The sequence below is a fragment of the Drosophila albomicans genome, chromosome X (assembly GCF_009650485.2).
Source record: "Drosophila albomicans strain 15112-1751.03 chromosome X, ASM965048v2, whole genome shotgun sequence".
Lineage (NCBI taxonomy): Eukaryota > Metazoa > Arthropoda > Insecta > Diptera > Drosophilidae > Drosophila > Drosophila albomicans.
Window position 1 is genome coordinate 12,031,890 of NC_047627.2, and position 20,394 is coordinate 12,052,283.

Sequence of the window (20,394 nt, forward strand, 5' to 3'; positions counted from 1 at the left end):
GTGTTCTAACAAATGATTGCCACTTCATTTTAATTTAGCCATTTCCATTTTATATTTTGCCAATGCAAATCACGTTTAATCATGTTTAATTGCTTTTTAATTTGTTTATGTGATACTTGATGGACAGTCGGACAGGAAGAGAAAGAAAAGGATTACGTAAAACACTTGTACGCTCACAAACATAAATCTCGAATATGAAATTATCCTGATCGTTAGTATTTTTTACATAGTCTATATTCACAATAAGTGAGTGAGTGTGTTATATTTGAATCGAACCTGCCCCATATATTTATGAATATGTGTACATACACATGCATGTGTGTGTGTATTTGTTGTGTCTGTGTGTAGTTGGCCTACCTGCTTTTGTGGAGTCTTAGCCTGTTTTGGGTACAGATGCAAAATGCTCCTCCTACTCTTCTCTACCCCTTCCCTCGCCAACAAGCAACACAGCGCCACTGTCGACGCTGCCTGGTACTTTGCTTTTCTTTACACACAACTACAAATACAAATACAAGCAAGCAACAACACGCAACAACAGCAACACAGCGAGTGAGCGAAATCGAGCGCAAAGTAAATGAGCGGCTCTCCACGCTGTATTAGTCACAGGCGCGCACACACACACACACACACCGACGCCAAGAATGAAGAGAGCGCAAGTGAGTGGCCGGAGAGAGAGAGCACACATTATTGTTGTTGTTGTTGGGGCTTGATCACACACTCTGCATGTGTGTGCTGTTGTTGCTTGTGATTGTGTTTTGTGTGTGTTAGCAAACTAAACAGCCAAAGAGCCAACCGAGCCAGTCAAACAGGCAGCAGCGCAGCTAGCCAAAGCAGCCAGCCAGTTAGTCAGGCAGGCAGTCAGTCAGTCAGGCAGTCAGTCTGGGCAGCGAGTGAGCTGAGCTGAGCGAGCTACTGTCGTCGCGTCGCCGTCCGTTCTTTTTGTATTGAATTCAGATTCAGATTCAGTCGATGAGTTTCTCTCGCTTCTGCGCGTTGCGTGTTTCGCACTGTTTCCGCGATTTTTTCGTTGTCGTCATCGTTTGTCGCCCCCCGCCGCCCCGCACACGCCCCTCGCGCGTCCACCACCCACTCCCGCCAGTCGTGTGTGGCTCTGTGCGTTTTTAAGTGTACTAGTGTGCGTGTACGTGTACGTGTGTATTTTATTTTATTTCATTTCATTTTACATTTCATTTTATGTGTGTTTTGTAGTTTTTGTTTTACTGTTTTGGTTTTTTTTTTTGGTCGTGTTTTTTTTTTCCTCTTCTGTGTGTTGCTGCAGCACTTTTTTTCGTGTGTTATTGCTTAACTCGAAATACACATAAAATTTATATGATATGATTTGATTTGTTTCTTTTTTTTTACATTTTTTTTTTGCCGTTGTATATATGTACATGTGTGTGTGTGTGCTCATTCAGTTAAATTTAGGCGCTGCGCGTGTTTTGCTGGCCATGTTGTGTTGATCTTTCTCTGCTACTCGCAAGCACATGCATGTGTGTGTGTGTGTGTGTGTGTAATCAAAATGTCGAAAAATTAAAAGAGCGAACAACTCCTACGCAAGCAGCAAACAACTTTGACAACAACAAAAACAATAACAAACTGCAGCAACTGCAACGACAGAAAAAAAGCTGCATTGCGCTTTGCAGATTTCATTCAATTGCGAGCACATTTTGTGTCAGTGTGCGTGTACAGCTTACATGTACACACACACACACACTCAGCACACGAGCAATCTAAGTGTGTGTTTTGCACACAACAACAAAAGCGCCTGCAAGTGCGTGGATCAAACATAAGAACAACAACAACAACACAACACACGCCGCCAATGACGAAGAAGAAGTCGTAGAAGAGGAAGACGAGCAAAAGCTTCAATTAAGTTCGACTCCACAGAAATGCAACGACAACAACAACAAACAGCAACTACGACTCTCTCTCTTTAACGAGCACTCTTATGCTTCTTCTTACATACGATTCTGCTCTCGCAGTGCCTGCTGCGCTGCACCTTTTTTCTGCTGAAAGGCACACAGACACACACACACACACACAGGCAGCAGACGCGATTTGTGCGCACACACTCACACATACGTATACAGAAAGTCAGCCGAGGCAGCGACTGCGGCAGCGCGCGCGCGTTCAAGTTAAAAAGATCTCAAACTCCAATTGCCCAACTGGCATTTCATAAATCTTTGCAATTTTTTCTAGTTCTGAACAAACAGTGTGAAGTGCAAGCAGCAAAAGCAAAAGCAAAAAGCAAAACCAAGGCAAAGCAAAAGCAGCAAAAGTGCTTTATTTCAAACGCGCCTTATCAATTCTGATAACACAGTGAAAACAGTTAACGGCTTTTAACAAGCAACAACAACAACAACAACGACAAGAAAAGTGTGCGGCGTGACATCAGCATCCCAAATACATACAAGATATTCAGGCGAATCGAATACACGAATATATCATAATAATATTAATAATATTACTAATATAAACTGGCTGCATGAAAAACATCACCAGCTCAAGCACTTGCGGCACGGGGCTGCTGCAATTGCAGAACAATCTCAGCAACAGCGAATTGGACGTCGCTGTTGTTGGCAAACCAGAAGCAGGTGCGTTATTTTCTACCTCTCTCACTCACTCTCGCCTTTGCTCTCTCTTCCTTTTATCTTTATTCTTGCGTCGCTCTCAATTGCATGTACATGGCACATACACACACACATACGTGAGTATATAAAATACACACTGGGGATTTGATCGGAGCTCGCAAAGAGCATCGCTAAGAGAGCCGACCACCCTTAACATTTATTTGCATATACTAACTATACTACACATGCGTATGTGTGTGTGTGTGTGATGCTGGGGCAACTAAATAGATGTGTACATACATATATCCACATATCGATCTGACAATTATAGCTGAGATTTCATTAGAACAATATTTCTGTCAAGTGTTTTTCATAATCTATTCATTTCGAAACTTTAACAGCTTCGAATATACAAATATTGCGTTAAACAATTGTTGTTGTGATTTAAGTACAGTAGAAAAGGCCAAGCTTGAATTCCCAGAGACTCGAATCTTCCAGAAATTAGAATATAAGAAAATGAAGCGAATTTTTAAGTTGTATTTCCAAAATTTTAGATATTGTTGATTCTTATTATATTAATTAAAGTGAACTTCAAACTTTCACAATTAAGAATTACTTTATGATAATGTGTTTTAAATATAGAAGAGTTAGCTTTGTAATAAATGGAAAAAGTAAGACGCTTTCTAGGAGAAACATTTTAAGCAGCCATGAAACAATAAGAATTCAATTTTCATTTCAATAGAGTTCATTTGAAATTCTCTTGTATAATTAAAAGAGGAGTTGGCTATAAATTAGTTTTAAATATCGAAATTAATTGAATATGCATATTAAACGATTTGATTCCAACAGAATCTCCCTCACTCGCCCGCTCGCTCTCTCCCTCTCTCTCGATTCTACTTTGCACAGCTGGCAGACAGATTGTGATTTATTCAGTAGAATAATTTCCAGGAGCAATCGAAGACAGAGAACAAAAACACCTACTTCCATGTATGTGTGTGTGTGTGTGTGCGTGAGTTTGGGTCAAAGCGAATAGAGTACCTTTTACACCTGGTTCAAGTTGAATGCATTCTGCTCTCTTCGGTGCAGACGCCCTCGCTCTTTGGTTCTCGCTCTCTTTTTGTTTTTTTTTCCTTTTCTTTGGTCTTCTGCACGCGCGCGCGCCCGTTCTAAAATCAAGTCAACGGTGGTGACAACAATACCAAAGACAAACCAATTCCAGCAACAACGATCACATTGGATACGACAACTATGAATATACTGGTTTCTTACCTACCCACATACAATCACAATCACATACATATATCTTTGCATGTTCTTCAGTCTCTCTGTATGTGTGTGCGTGTCTATTCAAGCGAGTCATAGCAGCAATAACAACAACAGCAAGACTTGTCTGTGTGTCTCTGTGTGTGTGTGCGTGTGTAAGGTGGGGTTCACAGAACCCGGTTGAGTTTGTCTTGCGCAATGTTGCTTTTTTTTTTTGCCCATCCACTGTGCCATGTCCTGGTCTCTCGCTCTCTCACTCTCTCTTTGCGAAGCAGGCGCTCTCATCAATCATGAGGCTCCCCTCATCGCCCTCGTCGCACCCACAACCATTCGAGTTTGACTGCATGCGATTTCGCTGTTATCGCTGCCATCAGTCGACTGTTAATAACATAACAGACTGTTATGCAAAATTAGGCGCGATCACCAGAGACCACCAGTTGGTCTCCACACAGCTCTCCACCGCTCCCCGCCAGCCAACGCACAGCCCTGACAGCAATAGCATTAGCAATAGCAAAAGCAGCTTGGGGTTTTTTTCTTTTTGTGTTTTTTGTGTTTCTTGTATTTTGTATTTAAGTTTGAGTTCGAGTTCGAGTTTGACGTGGACGTGTGTGGATTTCTATCAGGCGAAACAAAAAGTTGTCCTACCAGTTTTTGTTGTTGTTGTTGTTGTTGCTACTGCTTTTGCTGTTGCTGTTGCTGTGTTTTTTTCTGTTTTGTATTTTGTTTTTCTGTTGTTTCTTCTTTTGCTTTTTGGGGCCATTCTTTTTGTATGCAGTGTATGGCTGTTGTTGTGGTTTTTAATACCAGCTACCCAAAGGGTAAAAGGGTATTTTAACCTAGTGCCACCCGAAAGTGTTTGTATCTCTGAATATATAATTATTAAATAAATCTATTTATTCTTGATCTCAATAACAATACTTTCAATTGTTAGTATAACAATGTTATATTGAAAATAAGTCACCATAATGATTAGATTCTAATTGTCAATGCTTTGCTTTAATGATAATGCCAAATGTTGAATATTTTAACTAATTTTTGACCATGCACACGTATAACTTGTCAGAAAGTGAAAAAGAAGTTATTTTTAATATGTATAATAACTTAAAAATAATTACGTAACTAAATTTAGAATATTTCATTCAGAAAATAATTTAGAATGCGTAGCACACTTTGCTTATTTACTGAATTTCATTGCAAATTAAAGACTGAAATTCTGAAATTCAATTTTATAAATCAAACAAATTATATTTTTGGGATAATTGCCTAGAAAAAGATTAGTTAACTCTATCGGGTATGTTACAGTCGAGTCTACTCGACTCTTCTGTCTGTAATCCACTCTACAGTCGAGCGTGTAGAGTGTAGAAAAAGATTAGTTAACTCTATCGGGTATGTTACAGTCGAGTGTACTCGACTCTTCTGTCTGTAATCCACTCTACAGTTGAGCGTGTAGAGTGTAGACTGTCGAGTGTAGAGTCTGTGTGTTTACCTTGGTACTCGCGAGTCGCGACGAATTCGATTTGAACGGTTCTACAGCAGTGTTATCTTTCCTTTCCATTCCCGAGGGCTCAAATCCAAAACATGCTGCGTGAATCTCACAAATTACACAATCCGCTCTTTCTCTCTCTATATATTTGTTTCTCATTCATTTTTTGCAATCGATTCGATCCGATCTGAAGCGATCCGTTTGACTATATAGTCATAGAGTAGTCTACATCTAACACATGCCAATTCTCACCTCACTGTGACAAGAGCTTTCTGGCTTTCTGGCTTCCTTCCCAATCAGCAATCAGTTTGCCACGAGACATCATTTGGCTTTATCTCTCTGTTTGCGAGTCAACAACTCGTACTATCCGACAAACCTGTTTTCACCTTTTCCACACCCCTTTCTTCGACTTCAACCTTTGCAATCAGCAGCAGCGACAAGGCGACAAGAAGTTTTCAATCAAAAAAAGCGCTGCAAAACAGACAAAAAAAAAAACAGAATGAAAGAAAGAAACTCCCCAACAAAGTTTCAATTGTTGTTCACTTTTTGTTGTTCCTTTTTACTGCTTGTCGTCTATAATTGATCTGCTTTTTGTTGTTGTTGTTGTTGTTGTTGCGCTTCTTCGAGTTCTTTGGCGTTCTTTAGGCGCAATCAAATGGAAATTACGAAAAATACAAGTTTTATTGCTTTTGATTTCATTCACAATTACAGACTTAACACACTTGTGTTAAGTATGCAAATATCTTACAAAGCAGCTGAAAAGTATGCTGTGAATTGCTTAATCACTAATAAATTGCAATTGATTAATGATCGTCTAATGATCACATATGTGATGAAAAATAGAGTATTTAATGAAATCTTTAAATATATATAGATTGAGAAAGTTGTGTAAGGGTTTCGAAAATTCAATTTAATTCGAACTTAAAGAATAAAGAAAACTTTAAGATCATCGTATAAGAATCGGATTGTAGTGAAGAATATCTTTGAATTCATAAGCACAAATTGATTGTATTTTAACAAGTCTTATGACTCACACAAAATAAACAATCATTTGCATGAATTTAAACAGATAATATAGTATATAAATATACCATATGTATGGACAATATGAATATTCATAATTATGCAGTCAAACAAATTGTATTTGACTTCCTCCTTTTATGAATGTCATTATCTCGGATGAATCTGATGCTTATTCATGTTAAATTTTCAACCAAATTTAAAATCTGAACACACACACACACACACACACTATTTACTTATCTATGCTATGCCACAATCGAAAAGTTCTACGTAATGCCGTTTCTTCGTAAATCTGCGCTGCGGTCTGGTTTTATTCTGCCATCTCTCATTACTTGCTCATCCTTTTCATTCACAAAATGAAGCCCAAAAACAACATTGAATGTGAAAAATTGGCAAATATTCCACTTGAGCTTCCCCACATCATATCATATAACATATCATCATCATCATCATCGTAATCATCATCATTGTCACACTTTGCGCCATCAGAATTCAAAGTTACAAAAACAAAAATACCAGCTACTCTCTGGACTACATATAAAATAGTATATTTATTATGTGATTCTTGAAAGAGCATTAAAAAAAAATAAAAATAAAGAAAACATTAAAAAAAAAGTGTCGTCTGTCAGTTGGATGATGACCGATGACAAGCTCTGCTATTAACATGCAATTCAAGCGCCGCTGCAGATCATGTACACACCCCCCGCACACCCTCCGCACACACACACACACACACGCAGAGTATTCAAAGTGCAGCTGAGATGCTCCCAACTCAACTCTACACAGTTTTGCGCTCTCTTCTTTTGGCTGCTCTCTTTGGCACTCATTTGTTTTTGCCGCTGCCGCTGTGTTCTGTTTTTGAAGTACGTGACTTGCTTCGCACTTCCTGTTTCGTTTTGTTGGTCGGAGAAATGTTGCCAATTATTCAAAGTGTGCTGCTGTTTCTGCTGCTGCTGCTGCTGCTGCTGTTGACAGACAAATAAAATAAACAAATAATAACTAAACATTCACACCAACACAGACACACACACACACCCATACACTGACACAACACTTTCAGCTGTTAACTCGTCACGCCGCGTTGGTCCACAGAAAATAGAAAATCGAAAGAAACGAAACGAAACACAAAAAAAAAGACGTTCTCAGCGCACTCAACTCTCAATGCACTCACTCGGAAAGTGCTCAGTGCATACGCAGCAGGCTGTGTGTGTGTATTATTATTGTGGGTGGGGGGTAAGGCAGGAGAAGAAGACGGCGGTCACCTGTCTGACTCATCGATTTAATTTTAAGCCCTATGCCGAGACCTTAGTCAATGAACGCGCGGCGTGGGGCAGTCAACGAGAGCGACAGAGAGAGAGAGAGAGAGTGGGAGAGTGTGAGCTAAGCAAAAAAGAACTTGCGAGTAAAAGATGCTGCTCCCTCTGTCTCTCTCTCTCGCACAAATCGAATGTGCTTCCGTGCGAGAGTGAGTTATTGCAAAATGCATTGCACTTCGCTCACTCAAACAGACGCACGCACACACACACACACACACTAACAGACTGCTCTCGCGCTCTGTTAACTGTTAACAGTGTTTGGCAATGCATATTGTATACACAATACATTTGGAGCACGTGACGTTAGCCACACTCACTTCGCTACTGTTATTGCTTCAACTGGTAGTCAATATGCAATTCTACTTAGTAATGGATAAAACTACAAATTACAGCATTATTTATCTCAATGTGTGGGATTGAATAATCTATGGAAATGTTTTCAGCAAAACTGCTCGAGGCCCTTTTGTTGTTTCTCACTTATGAAATCTCTTTAAAAACCCAACAAAAACACAAAAACACAAAAAAAACCATTTAATTCAATAGAACTAATCGATGTTATGTGGGTTGTATTGTTTATGGTTGTTTTACGAATTAATAAAGGAAAACAAAACTTGTTGGTTTTCGCGGTTTACATTTTCAATAAATATTCGTCATACGTCATGTTGTGCAGCGGCGACGCTTGAATGCTTTGCCAAGCAATTCTCAATGTGTGTCTCTGTGTGTGTGTGGTTACATAATTAATACATTCATTAATTAGTACATGTGTGTTATGAATAAACTTTATTTCAAATTAGATAATTTATGTGTGATTTAATACCCTGTACCTGTTTTCAATGGGTCCACACGTCGGATGAGTTACAAATTTGGCGACACACAAAACTTTTTGCGTATTAATCATAGAGTGACTCATGGGAATAGACCAGCTTACTAAATAGCCACTATTTTATGCATTTAACAATACTCCATTCTATGCTTAAATGCGTGGGCAAAAGTTGAATAAAGTTGTAGTTTCCCCAATATCTTGTAGCTGAATTCGAATTGTTATAATTTTTCACTAGTCTATAATGATAATTGAAACTCTACAGTACTTAAAAGTTCGCTGCCTTCGTAATAAAGTTGCTTATTTAGCAAATTTTCAATTTCAATTCAAGATTTTTTTACAAATTTTATAAAAATAATTTGATTGTTTTATGAAATTTGAGGAAAAAATATCTAAAAATATTTTAAAAAGCTTTACAATCATTAAATGGTTTTGCTCAAATATGTATTATGTTTAATCTTAACATTTTGATGTTATGTAAAATTTATCGTCGAAATAACATAAATCCAAATTTCAATTTGAAACTTTTATTTCATATCTTAACATATTGAAAGATATTATGTGATTCGATGATGACTGAACGCAAATAATATTAAATTATGTTCACAATTTGCTTTACGTTTAAAGTGTTTTTAACTAAATAATGTTTTGCAAACTTAACAGTGAAATGTGACATTAATGGAAACTGAATTTGCGCATTTAAATTGTTTATAAAATTTTTTGGAAGATACGCTGAGTATTTATGGCAATAAACACAAATACTGTTCAAAGGTTACACTTTTAGAGCTAATAGAAAGATGTTATCTTCATTCATTAAATAGTATCCCCTATATAATTTAACAGCTGCGGTTAATGTTATCGTTCCAATATCATAGCTGCGTATTAAAATTGAAAACTTTTAGAATATATTAAAATATGTATTCATTCATTTATTCAATGATGTCTACCATGCTTAGTTGAATTGAAAACTTCTAGACCGTATTAGGAAATGTATTTCACAATTTTTTAAAAATATGTTTACAATTTCCTTCAAGCTGTCAAATGCTTTTACTCCAATAGAAGTTAACAGCTGCTGTTAATGTTATCGCTGCAATAACATAGATGCTTATTTAAATTCAAAAGAATTTATTATAGAATATGTATACATTTAGGAAAAGATGCTTACTTATAGACCAAATTGGAAAATGTAATCATATATTCAATTTATTAAGAGAGTACAATTTAGAGTAAGCTTTCAAATGCCTTACCCCAATAGAATTTAACAGCTGCTGTTAAAGTTATCGTTGCAATAACATAGCTTCGTATGCATTCACTCAACAGCTGTTAACAGTTGATGTTAATGTTATCGTTAACACATTGTTTCAACAGCTGTTAACAGTTGCTGTTAATGTTATGTTCGCTGTGTCATACTAACTGGAGGGGAAATCCAGCCAAGCCATGACTATTAACTCTGTGATTGGGAAATTCCACTCAATTAACTTTGACACACACACACACACAGAGAGGGAAAAACAACAAAAAAAAGAAAAAAGAAAATACACTCAATCAATTGCTAAAATCGTTTTCGATGGCCAAGAAAAACGCGCCCACGCAAGTGCAATACTGCGAGCCGCAGGAGACAAAAGTCGCTCGCTACTTTGGCAAGCCGAGCTACGGAGCTGTGCTGCGCATCAGCAAGGAATCAGACACAGTGCGATGGCACAGCTCGGTGGCGTATCACGAGCTGCTCGGCTACATTGGCAGGACGAGCATAGCGATACAGGGAGTGCAACAGCAGTCGGTGCGAGGCGATTATCCAGTGAGTGCCACAATGCAGCGACTGTGCGGCATCTTTGATCGTCTGCTCGAGATGACGGCGTCGCAGCGTGGCGTCGATCTCGGCGGCATCGTCTCCGTTGGCGTGAAGCAACCGCAACAGCAAACACAGTATCGCGAAATCAAGCGCTTGACCATTGTGGAAGCGTATCGCAGCTGGTCCCGAACTATGCTGCGTTGCATCTTTGGCCTGGTGGAGCAGGCGTTGCCGCCGCAGCAATGCGAACATGTCGCCGAGCTGGGTCAGTATTTGGCCAACGCTTTTGGCAATCCGACGCGTCTCGATTACGGCACCGGTCACGAACTGAGCTTCCTCTTCTTCCTGTGCGCACTCTTTCGCATCAAGGTGCTGCTGCCAGCCGATGAACCGGCTGCCGCCTTGTTACTCTTCCAGCGGTATCTGAAGTGCGTGCGTCGTCTGCAGTCGCAGTACGGTTTGAATGCGGCGGGCTTTGAGGGCGCCTATTCCCTGGACGATTATCAGTTTGTGCCGTATCTCTGGGGCGCCGCTCAGCTGTGCTATGATCCACCGTTTCAGCCCCGCCAGTTGTTGCAGCCTGCGGTCTTTGAGCAGTGGCGCAACGATTATCTCCTCGCCGGTTGTGTGGCCTTTGTCGCCGAGTCGAAGGAGGGCAGCTTTGCGACGCATTCGTGCCAGCTGTGGAGCATCACAACGCTCTCGTCGTGGCCGAAAGTCTATCGGGGGCTGCACAACATGTACTTGAAGGAGATGCTCAATCAGTTTCGTATGCTGCGTCACGTCTGCTTCGGTCAGCTGATGTCCTTTGACCCCGCCCCGGCGTCCAGTCAATTGACGCGTCCGCAGCTCGGTTATTTGTCGGTGCAGCGACAAGAGTTGCTCCGACTCCGGCTGGAGGGACAAGAGCCACTCGATCAGCCAAAGCTGGAGGAGAGGGAAGAGGAGACGGAGTCCACGATGGAGCAGTTGACGCACAGCGCTTTGGTCACCGATGTCAGCGACTCGAATGTGAGCGGTGCAAGTGTGAGTGTGTGCACGATCACGAAGCGCGGTCGATTGGTCAGTCGATGTCATGTGTCTGGCAGATAGATATACGAGTAGATACATAGTTAGAAGTAGTTACGATAGTTTTGCCACTAACCCCTAAGGCGATGCCATAGCGTTCAAATCAAATCGAAATGAAATAAAAATTAACTTGGCCAACAGCAAACAATCGCATGTGGCTGCTGCTGTGGTTGCTGCTGTGGCTGCTGCTGTTGCTGATGTATCACCAGCTGCCCATTAAACGTAAACCAGTTCCAGCTAAGCCCCACTCTGACCCCCTTCTCCATTCCCCCTCTCTCTCTCTCTCTTTCACGCTCGCTCCTGTCGCCCTCGACAAGCGACTAAAAATCTGTTAACCGGTTTAGAAACAAACTAAAAAGCTGCTCCAGCAGCCAGCCAGCTATTGTTGTTGTTGTTGTTGATCTCTGGCTGAGAACTGTTATACATAGAGTCGAGACTCCAGTTTGCATCTCTCGCTCCCGCTCTCTCTCTCTCTCTCTGTCTCTGGGCAAAGCAATTAAACACGCTTGCGGACAGATCCCCAATAGATACGACACAACAAAACGTTGAAGAGATCGGGACTCCGTGTCCGCACCCTGCGGCCAAAGGGAAAGCAAATTGAGAACATTATTTGTTTCTTTTCTTTATTATTATTAGATGCATCCTTTCACAACAACAGTCAACGTTAACCTGTCTATATATATACTCGTACATATATGGCTTTCTTTCCGGTTCTTAATCGATCCAACGACAAACCATGACCAAAATGTCACTCAGTATAGACTCTGTAGTTCAACCTGAATTTCAGTTAAAACTCGCATTCTAAAGCACGTGTTTTAAAAATCCTTAAACTGCAATTTATTGCCAACGAGTATGAAAAGAAAACTGCAGCTAACATTGCCATAAATCAGCATTTAATTTATATTCATTTGAAAAATATGTTAACTAGTCCGATTTCCCTCAATCTTGTAATCTTCATCTCTTTGAAAGTTGATGTCAAATTCAAACTCATAATTTAATTAGAAAAAGCTTCATGATTTTGCACATCGCAGACTCGAATATGATTATTAAATGATTCGTGGGTGTTCACTTGACGGCAAATTGCAAATTTGTATATAGCAGTATATTTTTAAGTATTTATTTCGGTATATTTATTTAGTATATTTTATGAATAATACTGAAATTTGTTGCCTTTATTGCAAATTAGTAGCCCAACCATATATAACTTTCGGTATATTTTAGTATTTGTTTCGGTATATTAATTTGGTATATTTTCAGAATAATACCACAATGTTTTTCCTTATTGAAAATGATTAGGGGCTTCTCAGTCCGACCATATATGTATAACTTTTGGTATATTTTAGTATTAGTTTTGGTATATTAATTCGGTATATTTATCTAAAAATACCGAAATGTTTTGTCTCCTTTAAAAATGGATAGCGCCTTCAGTCCGACCATATATGTATAACTTTTGGTATATTTTAGTATTAGTTTTGGTATATTAATTCGGTATATTTATCTAAAAATACCGAAATGTTTTGTCTCCTTTAAAAATGGATAGCGCCTTCAGTCCGACCATATATGTATAACTTTTGGTATATTTTAGTATTAGTTTTGGTATATTAATTCGGTATATTTTCCGAAAAATACCGCAACGTTTTGTCAACATTAAAATGGAAAGAGATCAAAGATCAATCACAAATATCTTGCGGTATATTTTAGTTTTTTTCGGTATTTTGGCATATTCTAAGAATAATACCATATTTTTTTGTTTTTATTGTGAACTTCCCGACTGTAGCTTTCTCATTTGTTTGTGTTTATGCACAAGTGAAAAATGTAAATGAGAAATTCCAGTTGCTCGTCCGTTTTCTTTATACTTTGTGTATTTCATCAGAATTTGAAGTGCAAATGTACTAATTATAATGTAGAAATTGTGAACAGCAAAAAAAAAGAGTAATGCATTGCCATCTGAAGTGGATCTGTCATTGTGTTTGTCGCGCTAGCTCATTAAACAGCGTGTCAGCCTACCCTTAAAAAGTACAAGATTCAATTGAGAGAACCTAACCTGTGTGTCGTACTATAATAAAGGGTTAAACCCTCATTTTTGCTCAATTTTCGAATCTAAAGCTCTCAGTTGAGTTGATGCCGCGGCGTTTTATAAAAGATGATTGAATTTTTCAAGTGCACATTGAGATACATACATACGCGTAGATGCAGATACAGATACAGATACAGATACGCAAAGAGTGAGTTGATTGATGATGAACTATCACCACCTTGCCTTGCCTTGCCTTTGACTATGCCAAATGGCAATATGGAAATGAGAAAATTTCAAATTTCAAATTTGAAATGTGACAGGGGAAATCCCTTAAGGGTAGCAAACACACACACACACTCAATGCAAACGGATCCCAAGGACAGTTATATACATAACATATATAGTATGTGTTATGCAAAGGTACTCGCATCGTATCCTTTTTCAACTGACTGCAACTCACTCTCCGTGCTCTCCTTTTGTTTTCGGCCTGTTCCGTGCATGTCCTGCCAAATATTTGCGATACATATTTTTGATAACTCGCGCACACCAAGGAATGCGACGACTGTGTGCCACTGTGTCCAGGCGTTTGCCTCTGTCAGTTGTACTCCTTCTTCCGTCTTCTTCTTCTACTGCTTCTACTTCTTCCTCTTCTTCTGCTACTTGCGCTGTCCTGCATACATTGGGTGTGCTGTGGTGTAGGTTAGGGGTTAATTTGCTCACCTCTTTTTCATATTGTTCACATACCCTGCACTCGAATAAACGAAGCAAAACTATCCTAAAAATTCGTATTGGGTTTATACTTTGTCTAAGCTTATAACTTTCAATATAAGATCGCCTCTATATATCAAGAAATGCTTAATTTGTTTATTTTTGAGAGCATCACCTTTAACTAGTTATTAACATAGATCTTATTATGACTTAAATGTGCCTAGCAAATTTCAGCTCGATCGCTCTATAAATAGCAGAGATTACTATAAATAATCATGAGTTTAAACCAGATCCTAAAAAATATCTTAAGAACAAATGAGAAGAAGCAACGAATGTTATTTTACCACGAATATTATTTTGTATCGGAATTCATAATCATTATTAACTTTTATTTACAATTTTAAAAACCAAATCAATAATTAAATTTAAAGGAATTTCTAAAAATCACAAATAATTGTCATGAAAAATTTAAAAATTTATATTATAATACAAATCTTAAAATAAAATATCTACTTGATCTATATATTATATTTCATTTAATATAAATCGAAATCGAACTTCAAAATAAAAAATAAACTTTAATTGCTCATTAAAATTATAAATTATTATATTTTATTTTAATAATGTAAATCGCAAATAATATTGATGATTAAATTTTTATTAAAAAATTAAAAACTTTAAATATTTATATAAAACAAAACTTTTAGTATACAATTTTATAATATAAATCGTGAAATGAAAACAAAAAGTTGACTTTTATAATAAAAACCGAAGAATAAGAAATACATACATTTATTATTTTTATAATACTCACTGAAAAAGAGAGTAATATATATATAATATAATAGATAGTTATTATATATTATTATATTATCTATTATCTACTCTTCCCTGCCTCTCATTCGACATACAATCTCAAGGTGCATGCGCATGTCAAGGTATTAAGCAGTTGCGCATGCTCAAAGCGCAAGTTGATTTCTTTACACTAAAGTTGGGGTAGCTCACAGTCGAGCACACCTCGCGTGCGTGTTTTTGCTTTGTTTTTTTTTTTTTGCACACATTGCAAAGGACACTTTCTGAGGTGGGGTGTAGACTAGAGATTTGAATAAGGATCAGCCCATTAAGGGCTGCGATTCACGCATCGCTCGCTCGCTGGCATTTCAAGTGGGGTGACTGATCCTGCTTGCCTGCCTGACAGACTGACTGCCTGACTGCCTGTCTGCCAGCGCACCACCATCAACCACCAACATAGTATAGCCACCACCACAATCATCACCGCCAACATCAACAGCAACGACAACGAGTTGAAGCGTCGCATTGGCTTACAGCTGTTCACGGTCGCAGAGCGTGAATAAAGCGAAGAGAAAATAGAGAAATGCAAGCGAAATACAATAAATACCATAAATTCCAATTGCCAAGGGTAGCTGGGAGACAACCCAAAATACATTCCCTTATTAATGCTCGAGCAGTCGCAGCCACAGCAGCAACAACAGCAGCAGCTGTGAGTCGAGTCCTAGTCGAGCCTAGGAGAACGTTGTGTGTGTGTGTATGTGTGTGTGTGTGGTTCTAATTGGGAAATTACAATGAACCGGAAGCGTTGCAGCCCGAAAATTAATATGATAATATTGTACACACACACACACTCACTCGCTTGCTGAGGGAGATTATGAGAAATGGCAATAGTCACCCCTAAAAGCGAGGAGCAAAGCAGCAACCCCTGCCTCATGTGTCCTGTGTCCTGTGTCCTGTGCTGACTGCAGCAAGCGTGGCAATGCAGCCGCTGCATGCATTATTATTAAATAGTTGCCCAGTTTTTATCAGCTTCGGGTTGTGCCAGCTCCCCCCACCCCAAACACACACACACACACACACACCGATACATACTTAGCTGGCGATCTGTGTACAGTTGGGAATTGTTAAAGACACGCTCACATGTTGCTTTGAGCTTTCGACCATTTTTGAGATATCTAACGCCTGTGGGGAAAACAACGTTGGGGATAAGCGCTTAGCTTGAGCTATAGCTCGCTAAAAAACATGATTTGAAATGAAATTTCTTTGCTGGCGATTCTTGGAATTTCCCTGATTCTCATCTACCCATGACGCACAACGCTGTCGTGGTCGTCGTCATCGTCGCTGTCGGCGTTGCCTTTGACATTTTGGGTTCGCCTTCCCTTAACTGTATGCTTCTGTGTGTGAATGTGTGTGTGTGTGACTGCATCCTGTCGTGCGTTATGCCATCATCCCCTGTCTATACACACACACACACACACAGAGAAAACAAAAACCAGAAATTAGTGAAAAATGAAAGGCATTTTCAGTTTCCACAGCGCGTTCCAATCAAACAGACGCGTTTTTCTTCTCATTTTTCTCGAATCGCAGTCGCCGTCGCCGTCGTCGTTGCCGTTGCCTTCCCCTTCGCGTCCCCCCTTCTCCACCCACTAAATGGATACTCAAAAACATCAAGAATTAATCCTTAATAATCCATAAATACATAAATATATTATTGCTTTGTTTTTTTTTTTGTTATTGTTATTGTGCTTGTGCTGTGTCTGTTTCCCCCTATCGATGTGTTTGTGAGATATTTGTTCTTGTTTTTGTTTTTTGTGAAATAAGTTGCCAAAATTTATTTGAAAGACGACCACGATAACGGCTCCAAATTGGCGCCGTTCTCCAAACATTTGGATTCCCTTGAGGAATTCAAAAGTCTCTCCGGTGAGTTGATCTCGCAATCGCAATCTCAGTTGCAGTAGTTAATGACTTGCCACAAAGACTAGACTCTGGCATTGTCTACCTGTGTGTGTAGCATTAAAAAAGTAAAGAGAACACACAAAAAGAGAACGGCCAACTTCTTTGCAGCTAATGACTTTTGAGGATATTCGATAATATCACGTTCGGGCAGGTCAGGAGAACCTTTAACGAAATGGTTAATGGAAATTGTGATACACGCCGCTGCCTGAAAGCATTAACAATACTCTAGAGTGCTGTAATGATGGCCAAGACATGTAATGAACTGTGCAAATGCAAACTAGAAGCAAGCAAAAGCGAGATAGAGTAGCAGACAAGTTATTGACACTTACTGACATCATATTTCCACAATTCATTATATTCATTCTAATGCCAGACATTCATGAGCAAACCTTCGACAATATATATTTGTTATGACTTTCACACCTGCCTATTTATATAGTTTTGCTTGCATATATGTATAACCTACCTAATCCTTTCGGTATCAACATTATTATCAAGTGACCCATTTTCAGTACGAAATCGTCTTTTTCATTAAAATATACCAAATGTCACATTTGGTACAACGACATACCAGAACATTGAAAATATACCAAAAAGTACTAAATATAGCAGGGTTCAATTGTTAATTGGGAATTGTATTTGATCACAACTAAAATGCTAGAATATACTAAATCGTATATTTAGTATAACGACATACCACAACATTGAAAATATACCAAAAAGCATAAAATATACTAAATTTTAAGTGTTGAATTAGAATTCCAAGAATTATACGATTGCTACTAAAATAATATAAAAAATATCAGAACATATAATTTATTATACAATATTTGAATATATATATATATTAGTATTCAATGATCACAATCAAATTTTCAATCCAAATGCCTCATTGAACTTGTTTGAAACATTTCCCGTTGAAAAATTGTTAAATACCCTAAAACCCTTTTCCAGTTTAGTCAATATTTTAACAAAATGTCATGTAGTTATGAGATTATACTTATTTTCAAATTAGCCAAATTAAATTAAATGAAAAAGTTAAAGTAGAAGTGTTTTATTATCAAATACACTATCAATGAAAAAGCTTCCTTTAAAAATAACTTTTATTGAGTTCTACAAATGTATTTCGTAATACTTCCCTGATGAACATTAACTGACCTTACCATTCAATCCAACATTCGCTTCAGATTGAATTCCAATGATAAATCAAATGCATTGCAATCTTTTGACTGCTGTGCCGAATTGTTCAATTAGTGCAGTTGCTGCTGCATGAGCATTGACTTTGATGGCTGCCTTGACGATGCTGCTGCCCCAAGACAATGCCACAACATGATGCCACTTGTGTGCATTTGGCCAAGTGCCTGCTGTCTGTCTGTGTGTTTGTGTGTTTGTGTTTGTGTGCTGATTATCAATTTGGAGTAGGCGCGATGATGATGATGATTGTCTCCGTTGTCTAACGCCTTCCTCACGCCCACGCCCACGCCCCACTTAGTCGCCATTGGCGCCATTGTTAAATATATCAAATGAAAAACGTACTTAAGTGTGTGCTGGAGCGCTTTTCATCTGTGTGCCCAGCACGCAAATTCATAATACATATCAACACCCCGGACACGGATGTGTCTGTTAGACAGGTTGATTGTGGATACACAATTGTTTGTGTGCTTAAGGGTGGCGACACCATCACTGACTAACTGACTAACTGACTGACTGACAGCATGATGACAACGACAATAATAATAATGAATAATAATAATAATAATGAAGATGATGATGACACAGATTTATGAAGCTTAAACCGCACTTTAAAATTGTGAATTCTCAATTCTGACGTTGTCCACACACGCAACAATTTCTAATCTGAATTTCTCTCCTCCTCTCACTTTGTTTTGCAGTCGGACCCGGCACCATACCATCTCCGTGGGCACCAGTGAATGCCGGTCCTCCTGGTCCACTGGGATCGGCAGACACAAATGGCAGCATGGTGGACAGTAAAAACTTGGATGTTGGCGACATGAGCGATGTGAGTACAAAACAACAATATATTTACTTATCCTAAATCCTAAATCCTCGATTCAAATTCTTTTATTCATATTTTATTTGCTTTTGGTTTTACAAGCAAAAGAATTAACTTAAGTATGTAGAAAATGTTGCCTCTAAATTTTATTTAATTTTCACTTCTTTTTCTCTACAAATTTAAAAGTAAAACAACACCAGTTTATCTACAATATTCTTGATTGTCCTTTACAATATTGAATACAATTGTATTGTCATTTTATTAATTTACATATAAGGAGACACAAATTTCTCTGTTTCTGTATCTTTCAATATACAGTTCTAATAAAACTACACAAAATTGTCGTTAATAAACTTGATTAAGAGCCTTTTGAATACAATTTTAGACAAGTTTTTTATATTCGCAATTCACAGCAAAGAAATTAACTAATTACATAATTATTTTTCGATTTAAAACTTTAATTTTTAATTAAATCAAAGTTTTATTAAAATGTTTTTAAATTATAGAGGTGTTCCAATTTATTTTCGAAATGCATGTTAACAATCTATTTTAATTTAATATTTTAAAATACAAGTAATGAAATTTTCTTTACATCAAAGATTTCTGAAACTACTTTTCCTACATTCGAAATTCAACTTGCAAATATTGAAAAAATGGCACATTATTATTTATTTCAAACGAATAGAGCTCTACTTTGCTTAACTAAATATTTAGGACAAGTTGTGAATTTATAGCTAAACACAGTGTGACACTTTAAAATACTTGTGAAGCATATTAAATAAGTGTGGGAAACAGAACAAGGAAAATTTTTTTTACTGAAAACTAGAAAATGTAAATGGAACGAGTCATAAAATATAAATATGTTAGTCTCTTTTTTTGTTGAGTTTAAACAATCGATTTTCATGAGTTGTATGAATGGGAATTCTCTCAATATTACTATCTCTTGATTTGTTTATGCTTTTGAACAATTGCAGGACGAAAAGGATTTGTCATCCGCTGATGCCGAGGGAGTCTGGAGTCCGGACATTGAGCAAAGCTTTCAAGAAGCACTGTCAATATATCCACCATGTGGACGCAGGAAAATCATATTGTCCGATGAGGGCAAAATGTATGGTAAGTACAAACAGTATATTTAGTATTTAGTATTAACCAAGTAATGTCAGGCTGGTCACACAATGAAGTAAACTTGCAGTTTTTTTACACGCGATCGTCGTGAAGTGAATATCAAAATGTTAACAAACGTAACAATTTAATTTAACACTTAATTCATATATGCATGTGTGAGTGTTCAAATACATACTTATAGTAGTTACACTATACTTAAACCCTTCACTTCAATTCACTTCACTTCAGTTCGCTTCGCTTTGGTTTGCTATGAATTTCACGACAAAGTGCCCACAAAAGTTTCACCGACTGTCATCCCTACATCCTTCTCTTCCTTTCTCTCTCTCTCTCGCACTCTTCTCTTTGTGTGTGTGTGTGTGTGTGAGTGTGTGGGTGCATCAAATGGGGCGGCGTAAAAGAGAAAACAAACAGGAATTTTGCGGTTGCCGCTGTTGGTTTTATTTGTTG

The 20,394-nt window shown here is 38.0% G+C and overlaps 2 protein-coding genes across 9 annotated transcripts in view; both read left to right on the forward strand.

The window, feature by feature from the left end:
• Window positions 1–20,394, forward strand: part of LOC117563487 (protein scalloped) — a 74,522-nt gene that overhangs the window by 40,525 nt on the left and 13,603 nt on the right. For 2 of the 8 annotated variants that reach the window (XM_052002805.1, XM_052002813.1), the window contains exons 1-4: window positions 949–1,141; window positions 2,200–2,594; window positions 18,701–18,828; window positions 19,797–19,935. In XM_052002805.1, the coding sequence (XP_051858765.1) occupies window positions 2,486–2,594; window positions 18,701–18,828; window positions 19,797–19,935 (376 nt within the window). In that variant the 5' untranslated portion in view covers window positions 949–1,141; window positions 2,200–2,485. Of the gene's footprint in view, window positions 1–948; window positions 1,142–2,199; window positions 2,595–16,698; window positions 16,773–18,700; window positions 18,829–19,796; window positions 19,936–20,394 lie in introns of those variants that run through there. The other 6 variants (XM_034241853.2, XM_034241877.2, XM_052002815.1 and 3 more) reach the window with 4 other exon arrangements.
• Window positions 9,956–11,693, forward strand: LOC117563526 (serine/threonine-protein phosphatase 2A activator). Its single transcript, XM_034241909.2, has one exon. It carries the CDS (start codon window positions 10,043–10,045, stop codon window positions 11,357–11,359), a length of 1,317 nt encoding a protein of 438 aa, XP_034097800.1. The 5' UTR covers window positions 9,956–10,042; the 3' UTR covers window positions 11,360–11,693.